Source organism: Thermobia domestica, chromosome 16 (genome assembly GCF_964235325.1).
Source record: "Thermobia domestica chromosome 16, izTheDome1.hap1.1, whole genome shotgun sequence".
Classification (NCBI taxonomy): domain Eukaryota; kingdom Metazoa; phylum Arthropoda; class Insecta; order Zygentoma; family Lepismatidae; genus Thermobia; species Thermobia domestica.
Window position 1 is genome coordinate 84,904,947 of NC_137469.1, and position 11,517 is coordinate 84,916,463.

The following is an 11,517-nucleotide window of genomic DNA, read 5'->3' on the forward strand; positions in this document are numbered from 1 at the left end:
TGTTCACAAAGAACATCTGAAACAAATCTCGAAGCGTTATCATCTTGGATGACTGCGACATCGTTAGGGCGCAATTTCTATATGCAATCTAAAATGTCCATGCAATCACTTCATTCTTTGAGAGTAATAATAGTGACCATGGAATTGATGCTTAAAACTGTCTCCATGTTCAAGGGTAGGAAATGGGCAGTCCTGAGCATATCCCTTTCGGGAGTCTGCCGTATATAAACTCGGTGCATTGTTGAAAAGTGACAGGTCCTAATCGCACTGGAATGCCGCTTCTCGTGAAATCAGCGAAGCCAAGTAGTGCTAGGTTTGGTTCGAGGAAAGATATGTGACTTCGTACTCACGAGATGATGGCATTGTTGCGTCCACCCAATGTGGTGAGGACAATTGGAAACTACTTGAAAGAAGTAACAAACTCCGGTCCAGGGAAGCTGATGTGCTGACCTCACATCACCCAAAGACATGAGTGCCACAAGCCGACGGGTAGGCTATGGATCCTAAGCGCTGTTCCGCCAGATTATTATTAGTATTGTTGAAACCAAGGAAGGAAATGACGTATCGGACCATCTTATAATCAGCATTGGTCCATTTTTATCAGCACCATCTTTGCGTTGCCACGTAGGTGGGCGGAGATAAGAGGTTTCGAAATATCAACCCAACTGCGAATATTGAGGTTATAGAGCTCTCTCGGACTGTGATTGTAGAGAGGTTCCAGATTCTGAGTGAGTGCCGTATTAACTTTACAGTTTTGTGCCAATTGTCTTCAGTTCTTGATTATCACTCTCACCTACACTTGGCTTCCGTTCACTATTTCCCTTGTCTGGTGTCTTATCACGCTCTCTATGCTGTCAGCAGCGTACATATTATTGCTCTCGATATATTTGCTCCATCTAACCGTGGAGATATCTCCACGAATCCTTCCTGCACCACCTGGAACACTGCTATTACTCAACACAATGCAACACAAGATAGTTGCAATTCACAAACTTTTATTAACGAAGATCACATGTTGCATTGCGCTTTATTAGTGTGTATAAATGGGTGCGTGCGTGTATAAATGGGTGTAAGATTTAAAACTGGCCCCGAGCAGAAACGCATGTTTTTTACTTCTATTGCTCTAGAAGATGAAAATATGAAGCGTTCGTTCGTATTACTGCCCTTCTGAATCTGCTTGAATATGTTATTGAGCACTGTAAGAAGCTTGTCCACAAGTTAAAACATTTTAGCAACAGCGTTTTCAAGTTTCTTAATTATTGCTCAGAATTTTAGGAAAACAAAAGAAAAGAATAGTAAACAAAGAATGAAAGATGCATGACTATACCGAGACCGAGAACCCGGGTCTCAATTTACCGTGCCAATGCATTAACAATTACATTCTCTGAAGTCATACGTTCTTCCGCTTTTGAGTTCGGTGCTTAGCGTCTCTCTCACCTGTAGAGGACTTGATGTAACATAGTCTTATTTTTTTCATTTATTAAAAAAACAAATAAATAAAAGATTGTAGGTAACTTATACCAAGAATTCAGGTTTTATTTCTTGTATTCTTATATATATATATATATATATATATATATATATATATATATATATATATATATATATATATATATATATATATATATATATATATATATCTTTATACTTTAAAACATATTTACTGTAAAGTAAGCATTATTATCATAAATAAAAGCAAATAGTTTCTAAAATGCAGATTCTCGTTTCTTATAGGAAGGCGAGGCTCCTGATATACAAGTGAAATTTGGACAGGAACTACTGTCACTTAATTCATGGTGTCGCAAGAAGCAGTATGATGCGTTTTGCCAGGTAAATAATGTTTTGTGTGTGTTTCTAATATAAACTTTAAAGTATACAAAAATCTTAGTCAAAAGGTGCTAGAAAAATATACTTTTGGGAACCGTTCTTCATAAAAGGAGGTAGTATTCCTTCAAAATGAAGGAAAATAAGGAAAAATGCCGGTTGCCCACTTGAACGCTTTACTGCTTTTTCTGTTGTCCATGACTACTCGTACACTGCTAACACTTCTTACTGAAAACTCGGATAGTCTGATTATTGAAAATTCGAACTCGCATTCGTCGGTTGGGTGCTGTAGCATTAATCCATTAGCGACACGAAGTTTTCATTTTGGTGCTTGAGAGATTTGAGTTCAGGTTCTCGCCTGTCCAGCAGTCAAATTTTTCAGGTTTTATATTACGCATTATTAGACCCCCGCATTTGTTCGGCCTACAACCTCGCATCTCGTGTATCAGCATTTGCATCAAGAGTGAATTTCCTGCATTTGCTCTTAATATTTCCTGAATTTGGGTAGGGGCTTCGCTCCCAGATCCCTGCCTTTGCTGGACCTACGGTCTCGCAACTCTTAACCCCACAATTTTACCGAATTTTAAGTTTCTTTTCCTATTTCAACTATCTAAAAGTCAAAATTTTGTATCCCAAGAAAAAGCCTTTTAAATAACATGGAAATCCTTCGTCCCCCTTTAGACCCTTTAAAAACTAAAAATATTAACTTTTGGAAATTTTCCTGTGGGTTAGTCCCGAAAGGCTACAATCATGCCAAATTTCATCGTTCTGATCCTACCGAAAGTGCCTGAACATTTTAGGGTGTAGAAGATGTCCCATATAAATAACGTGGGAAAGATTTTTCAGTTCCTCATGAAACCACTGTAAAGTTGATTTTTTTTTATTATTATTATTTTTGGTGATTTACTTGGGTAACGCTAACGAAAACGTACAAGCATACGGAGTTTCAAGTTTATACTACAATTCCAGGTACCTAGAATATGAGATCATAAAAAAAAGTCAATTTAAATAATATGGAGAATTTTTTCATTCTCCCTTTAGACTCCCTAAAAATTAAAACTATTCATTTTTGGCAATTTTTCTGTGAGTTAGTCCCGAAAAGCTACAATCATACCAAATTTCAATTTTCAACGTTAACCGGAAGTACCCCTTTATTCTATGTCAGTTCATGTAGTTTTGTATATAGTTAGTGTTACGTATTCCTAAAATAAGAAATATTCTTTGCACTAAACAGTTAAGATGAAAATCCATTGGACTTTTGGCGTTACATGTTGGTGTGATCGATAAAAAGTAATTTTAGCTTCCGACAATACACTAACTTTAAAGTTGAATTTGCCTTCATTATATGTTCATAACAGTTCTTCGATTCACCGCATCATACATTTAGGTTAGGACTCGACAGTGGTTTAGTTTCCAGCTCACTAACTGGGCAACAGGGAGAGGCAATCAACACACACCGAACGAAAAGAATCATCAATAGAAGGCGCCAAGTTCAAAGCTGTACTTACCGTTCGTCCCTACTCTGTTGTGAGTGTTTTTATTTTTGCAGCCGGCGATAACAAATCGTAATGGAATCATTGTTAACTAAAGCGTAGGATTTGATATCTATGATTCGTCGGGTTTTCATTTTAACCATTGGAATTCTAAGAAGCGCTTGCCTTTGTGTTTAATCCGTGTTTCAGTTGTACAAGGCCAGAATGGCTCCCGCCTGCCTTCTCGTCGTCTCAGAAGTGCTCTTGGATAGCAGTCGGTGATGCATTTCCCACCTATGGCAAAGTTGTTTTCTGTCGAGTGTGCGATAAGAAAAGTTGGATGCACTATGGAATCTCAGAGCAGCATATTCACACTTCACTTCATGTGAAAAATAATTAATTACGAAAGAGAAAAGATGCAAGTTCTACTAACTCAGATGCAAGAGGATTGTGCATTCGGTACAAGGAAATGTGCAAATTGATGATTGCAGCAAACATCCCTTGGAACAAAAGTCAAGAATTGAAGTTCTGGGATTTCCTTGAAAAATATTGTGACCGTAAAGTTCCTGAAGAGTCAACTTTTCGAAAAAGATATCTTCCAGTTTCCTACAAAGAAGCTTTGTAATCAATTAGGCCAGAAGTAGGCAGTTCCAATGTATGGATTTCCGTCGATGAGAGAACTGATGCTTTGAGACGATATGTTGCTAATTTCGTAGTTGGAAAACTAACTGCTGATTCTCCATCTACACCACATTTCATTGCATGCAAAGTTATGGAGCGTACAAATCATGCCACATAGCACGATTTATGAATAATAGTTTTCAAGTGTCGTATCCGAATGGCGTACAAGCAGAGAGAATTCTTACGTACACAGATAGTGCGTCATACATGTTAAAAGGTATTACGGCACTTAGTGTTTTATCCTAATTTGATCCACTTCACTTGCATGGCACATGCTGTCCAATGCGTTGCTGAGGTGGTGATAGCCAAGTTTCCGGAGGACAACCAACCTATTTCTTCCACAAAAAATGTTTTTTTGAAGACACCACAACGTGTGCAATTTTACAAGGAACAGTCGCCAGGCATACCACTTCCTCTGGCCCCTATTATTACTACATGGAGCATTTGCAGTTTTACAACGAACAGTTTGAAGAAGTCAAATCTGTGCTTGACTCATTTTTGGTGGACTCAGCTGTATCGGTACGCACTGCTTAAAATCTCTTGAAGCATTCCGAACTTGCGTGCGATATGGCATACATAAACAGCAAGTTTAGTAGAATTGCTACAAGCATCAACAAACTTCAAGCTGTTGGGGTTTCTCTCCTAGAAGCCATGAATATATATATGAGGATGTAGGGGGAAAAAATGTCTACTGTCGAAGATGATGTGGGAGAGACGGTTCGAAGAAAATTTGACGCAGTGACGGAAAGGAATCCAGGTTAGAACAGCTTATTGACAGGGAGCCTCATTCTCAATGGTGAAACAGTTAACCCTCTAATAGCATTTCTCCCATCCACATTAACCTCCTGAAGTATGCTTCAGTTACTTTTTGCAAAAGTTTCCCTGCTTACAAGAACATATTGTCTAATCGGCGACACTCAAACAGTGCCTGTCCCAAGATTAAAGGTAACTTGAATTTTTGTAAGTACTCCTTGAGTGAAAAAAAATGTGGACAACGAACAATTGGAAATGTAGCTGATGGTGACATTGTAAATTAAATAATTAAATGTATTCAAACTGTGGTTAATATCTGAATGTACATCGCAGAACAACATGTAATGTAAGCATTATTTTGTAAGTCTTTTAAAATAATGTTAAAAATAAACATTTATAGTACATATTTCAAACATTGTTGTTACCTACGTGTATATTTTAGGTGTTGATATTACATAAAAATTTGGGATCTAGTTACCACCATGTTCGAATTAAATATGTGGAACGAGAGTAGACATGCTTTAAAAAGAAAAATAATGCAGTAATGGTACTACTATGCTAACTAAAGGCGCCTTTAATATAAGTATTTCAAAACTGAAGTTAAAATAGGTTTATTATTATTATTATTTCCCTTTATGACGTGGTAATATTTTCAATTCTTTACACTACTAGTACAATACATATTCTTATATATTACTAGAGCTAGTTCAAACTTCTTATACATACAAAGTAATACGATTATGCTGTTTTGTACAATCAGTGATTCTGTTTGTTACAGGTTTTGGGTTCAGGGATGAACTTACATCTGACGGAAAATGAGTTGGTGCGGGAAATTTTCGAACTAGGAGCACGAATTTCACCCATAAATGGAGCATGTTTGAAGGCTTCCAAGCTGGAAAGAGTAAGTTTTTCCCCTTCCTTAAATTAATTAGTTTTTATTTTTGGGTCACTAAGGTCGTGATGGGCTGGAGCCGGACAGGTATGGACGTTCAGCTTGATGATGCATGCACAGCGGATATGAGCTCCGAGAAATGTAAATACTTCATTGTTTAAAAAAAAAGTTTACCGTTTTCCCATCAAGTGCAACAGAGGTCTTACTGTTGAATGATCAAGTTTGCAAAATCTACAAGTATCACAGAATGTACTTCTCAACGTTTCTCCGTATTTCTTTCTGCAGTTAAATATAAATAAAATTATAATAGTCATTTTCGGAAAATTTCGTTCGAAGAAAACTTACTCTATCAGTAGAACAGCCTTTCTAGCTTTTATTTTTAGAAAGAAACTGATTATGGCATATTGTAGGGCTAGTAATGAAGTTTTTATTGTCAAAATATCAAGAAAATCATTGGAGTCATTTTGAAACAATACCACATCAGTGAACTGTCGTTTCTAAACTTAAGGAGACGGAACTTAAAAGCTGCTCTTTCATTAATCATTTAAAATGTGGTCATTTTTTTCTTTGAAAATGTAAAGAAGAAATCCAGCTCTTAGTTTCTTAAGCTTCATTCCTTTAGAAGATGAAATATTGGTCCTTTCTAAATGTGTAGGAGTTGGAGAAATACTGTTTTACTCGTTCTGATATTGTGTCAGAAAAATTATGCAGAGTTTGTAAACGTAATAGAGAACAAATGTCGCTGTTTTCTGTTTTTGTTCTCTAGTAGATTATCCGTATATTTCGAGTATTTCGTAAAATTTGATGTCGACTTATTAATTAGTCTGGGCTTTAGATCTCGATAAACATGAATGAACAGATGGACAGAATAAATAAGTAAAAGAAATTGTTGTTGTAATTATAATAATGAAATCATTTTAGACATACATAGGTCGTAAAACTGAGATCAACTTACCTCAAGAATAAACAATATATATATATATATATATATATATATATATATATAGGGTGGCCCTTTTTAATCTTTCCACGGAAATATCTCGAAAACGGTTGAAGATAAATGAACTGAACAAAAACTCAAATAGGAAATACCATGGTGCAAATCGAATAGTAATGTCGCGGTGCTCCCTAGGGCCGCTCTTCAAGGGGACCCATTGCTCAACTTTAAAATTTTAAATGGAAACATGGGGCGACTGACACTTCGTTCGACAGATCTTGAAAAACTAAAAAGCGATGTGGCAAAATATTTTTCATATCGGTAACCGTATTCAAAATGGTCACCAAGATATGTTATCTATATCAGATAAACATCCAGTACCACTAATATGAAAACGGTTGAACATAAATGAACCAAACAAAAACTCAAATAGGAAACCCATGGGGCAAATCGACTGATGTTGTCACGGTGCCCCCCAGGGCCGCCTTTGATGGGGGCCCAGGCCCAACTTAGAAATTTTAAATGAAAATATGGACCAAGTGATACCTCGTTTGATAGATCTTCATACACTAAACAGCGTTGTGGCAAAAAATTGTTCATATGGGTCACCGTTTTCAAAATGGCCGCCAAGACATGGTGCCTTTATCAGATATAATGTCCAGTACCACTAATATGAAAACGTTTGGAGATAAATGAACAGGATAAAACTCGAGGTCACAGGAAATCACAGAGGATATTTATCATTCCACGCCTCGAGAACAATCCAACGGAGAAAAAGATTATTATAATTATTAAACTATAAGTAACATAATGCTAAAGAGGAAATCTAATTGTCAGAAAATTATCTTTCCGATCTCCCTCCGTAAGTAGGTGAAGCGGAAATGAATGGTGAAGTCTCAAATGAGAACCCCACTTTTACTTGCAATCGGTATGGTTTGTGTGAAACACTTGGGTGTTCAAGTGGCTGGTACTGTAATGAACCGATATTGTGCAGACGACTTTTGAGCAAAACCAACGTTTGTACACATCGTTCTAAAATTGCATTGTTCAACAAATTGGTTTCGCATTTCAGTTGATTAATTTTTGCACAAATCATTGCCTGCAATTAAAATGGAAGGTACCATTTAACAAGAATTTTACCTACTTTTTTCCATTACAGACATCTATCTCGTATAAACATTTCAGATAATTTTGTTGTGTAGATACAATTTGCAAAAGCTAAGGTTCTCCTTTGCAATTTCACCGTTTCTTCCTGTCCCGCTTCACCGACTTACGGAGGACGTTGGAACGATGATTTTCTAGGAATTCGATTTTCTCCTTTGTATTATGGCACTTTTACGTCAATCGTCTCGGTTGTAGCATTTTCGATCCGTGAAATGATACCCGTGAATACCCTCTGTGATTTCCTATAGGAGTTTTATTCTGTTCATCCGTTATTATCTTCAACCGTTTTCATATCAGTGGTACTGGACGTTTTATCTGGTACAGGCACTATGTCTTGGCGGCCATTTTGAAAACTGTGACTCATATCAACAATCTTTCGCCACAACTCTGTTTAGTGTATGAAGATCTATTGAACGTGGTATCACTTGATCCATATTTTCGTTTAAAATTTCTAACTTGGGCCTGGGCCCTCATCAAAGGCGGCCCTGGGGGGCACCGCGACATCAGTCGATTTGCCCCATGGCTTTCTATTTGAGTTTTTGTTTGGTTCATTTATGTTCAGCCGTTTTCATATTAGTGGCACTGGACGTTTATGTGCTACAGGTAACATATCTTGGTGGCCATTTTGAATACGGTGACCGATATGAAAAATCACCTCTGGTGTTTGGGGTCCCGGGTTCGATCTCAGCCCCCACCAAGTGAACTTTGTGGTGGACAGACACCGTGTTCGTGGGTTCTCCCGTTTCCTCCTACTTTCTTCATTCCACCATTTCATTCATTACTCGTCATCACCGTCTCCTTTAGCCTAACCGGCATAAACGTGGGACGTAAAACTCAACGATATGAAAAATCTTTTGCCATATTGCTTTTTAGTTTTTAAAGATCTGTCGAACGAGGTGTCAGTCGGCCCATATTTCCATTTAAAATTTTAAAGTTGGGGAACAGCCCCCTTGAAGAGCGGCCCTGGGGGGCATCACATCACTATTCGATTTGCCCCATAGTATTTCCTATTTGAGTTTTTGTTCAATTCATTTATGTTCAACCGTTTTCGAGATATTTCCGTTTAAAATGGGCCACTCTGTATATGTATATATATATATATATATATATATATATATATATATATATATATATATATATATATATATATATATATATATATATATATATATAACAATTTTAGATTTTCATCCCCCCAGTAAACTACCGATATTGTGGTGGTAGGGAAATATTCACACGCCCTCCTGAAAACTCTTCTAAAAGTACTAATCTTTGTCCAAATACATTAAAGGTTTGGCCTCTAGGCGTATAGAGTCTTGTTCAAAAAATCTTGTCCACCTACCTCGTTATAGAACGCCATATTGTAGCAACTGTACGTAGGAAATGATAATACCTTGACTAAATAAATAGCTCAATTGGACAAAGAGAATCTACATTTCTTTGATTTATCTCCAGATGTGAGATAGTTTTTATTTTTCTTTCTTCAGAGGTGAGTGGTCAGGTTTTTTCGAACAGGATTGTACAGCGGGGGACACTTCTAAATGGTACACCTTAGCCGTAAATCTCCATATGGCTGTACCATTTAGAAGTGTCCCCCGCTGTACATATATCGGGACGGACATAAAAAACTTACTTTTTCGGTATGTAGATCCATAAAACGTTCGTCCATTTGAATCCCTTTTATTATTTTAGTTATAAAAGAGAAACATGGAAAACATTTACGGTAATAGATTTAATGAAATAATAATGAATGAATAATTAGTGAAATATTTTGTTTTCAGCATTTGATGAATGCAGCTGCTTTCAAAGCAAGGACTATTTCACGCGGGAAGAACCGGGACAAGCGTTCAACTGTTTTTCCATTTTGAGGCTACTGGAGGCAGGTGCCGTTTGAGACGGATTCACCAATGATTAATTGATATTATAACAAATGAAAGCAGGCTTTCAGAATCAATGGAAATAGATTTAATTTAAATCGATTTTTTTGTTGAATAGTACAATTCTTTGTACTAAATATTTTAAAGAAAAAGTTTTTATACTATTTTAAGCATTCTTTTTTTATAACTTTTATAAAGTTCCATGCAATAACATGTGAACATCAATTGAAGTATGTTTGGTACTCCGTGGGAGGCTGAGAAGCATAATTTCAAGTATACACAATGTCTTCTTAATTGAAATAATTTTCTTCCCATTATAAGCTGGTTCTTGTTCACGAATCGTTTTTTGGATGTTTCTGTGTTGGGGTGTACCTTTGGGTATTTACCATACGTTTTCGTTTCAGGTTGTTCTTTATTGATTTATGTACAGGGAGAATTATATTTTTTTGGTTTAATTTAATTCGTTGCTTCTTAAATAATGTTTTAGTATTTACTGTGTTCGCTCGCATATACTTATACACTTACTACTCACTCACATACACACACATATATATATATATATATATATATATATATATATATATATATATATATATATAAAATAACAGACAAATTCTGACCAAAGCATATATTAACTAATAAATAATAGCGTTACAGTTTCGGTAAATTAACTTTCTGATGAAGGCAAAGTTAATTTGCCGAAACTGTAACGCTATTATTTATTAGTTAATATATGCTTTGGTCAGAATTTGTCTGTTATTTTATACAAGAAGTTCCAAAGCTAGAATGAGTGGCATTCATATCTATATATATATATGTTCATATATGTGTATTTCTCTCAGTATATTCTGCAATATTATAGTATTTAATTATATTCCTTATATCTAATCTGTAGTTTTGACTTCAGTAAGCACGAATGCACATACCTTACGCTCATGATTATATTCCTTTAAATGTAAAGCTATGTTTGGAAACTTAACCAATTTTCGAACTGATTCTATGGGATGGTTTGTTAATTCTGACAGTTAATATGTATGAAATTGTAAATATATTTTAAATGTACAGAGTATTACTAGAATGTTTAGTAACATAGTAGTGCATGTATAATTGTATTCTGAAACCTGAACTGCTCGTTTTGAGTGGTTTTTATTCTAGTTTCTTAATTATTATTCCTTCACAGTTGTAACTGTGAATTAAATGTGTTCTTACTATGTAAATAATTTAATTATACGCTGGAAAGGAGCCTGCAGTCAATATGAATACTCTTTTCTGAAGCCCGAAATAATGTATGAAATGAAACAACAGAGCAGATGGAATTGTATAATCCTATTGCAGTATGTACCATAGTGTGTAGTATTTCTTGTCCATGCCAATAATTTGATAAAAGAATAAAACATATTTGGTAATGACAGTTGCAGTTTATTTACATATGTGAAGTTGTTTTCCTTTATTCCGATCCCTTTTATAGAAATGATGTCTGTTCTTTCATGACATATTAGATCTCCTGACCTTCCGCTTGTGTTGTTTCCTGTGAAAGGCTGTGGGCATCTGCAAAATATCTGTAGAGGCACTGAAACTTTTATTTAACTTTAAATCCTAATTATAAAAGGGAACGCGCCAGTTTGTGTGTTATGCTAATTTCTAATAAGTTACACAGTAGGTGTTGCTGTCTAATGTCAATAGATGTCGCTAGCGTGTAGACAATTTACTGATGTAAAATTATTGTGACTAATTGCAACTTAAAAAAATGTATTAATTATTTCAAGATTGGGCAAAGACAGTTACCATATTTAGATTTGAGCATTAATATTTTATTAATCGTATGTTGTTGGTGGACAGGAAAGTGTAAACAATTAGAGCTTTTGATTACATATAATATTAGCCTACAGTATACAGCAAGCCGAAGACTTTAATTAA

General features: G+C 35.6%; 1 protein-coding gene across 1 annotated transcript in view; it reads left to right on the forward strand.

The window, feature by feature from the left end:
• Nucleotides 1-11,011, forward strand: part of Ifrd1 (Interferon-related developmental regulator 1) — a 51,188-nt gene extending 40,177 nt beyond the window's left edge. The window contains exons 7-9 of the mRNA XM_081742705.1: nucleotides 1,735-1,830; nucleotides 5,509-5,631; nucleotides 9,505-11,011. Coding sequence (XP_081598831.1) covers nucleotides 1,735-1,830; nucleotides 5,509-5,631; nucleotides 9,505-9,591 — 306 coding nt within the window. The 3' untranslated portion in view covers nucleotides 9,592-11,011. The remainder of the gene's footprint in view (nucleotides 1-1,734; nucleotides 1,831-5,508; nucleotides 5,632-9,504) is intronic.
• Nucleotides 11,012-11,517: the final 506 nt, after the last annotated feature.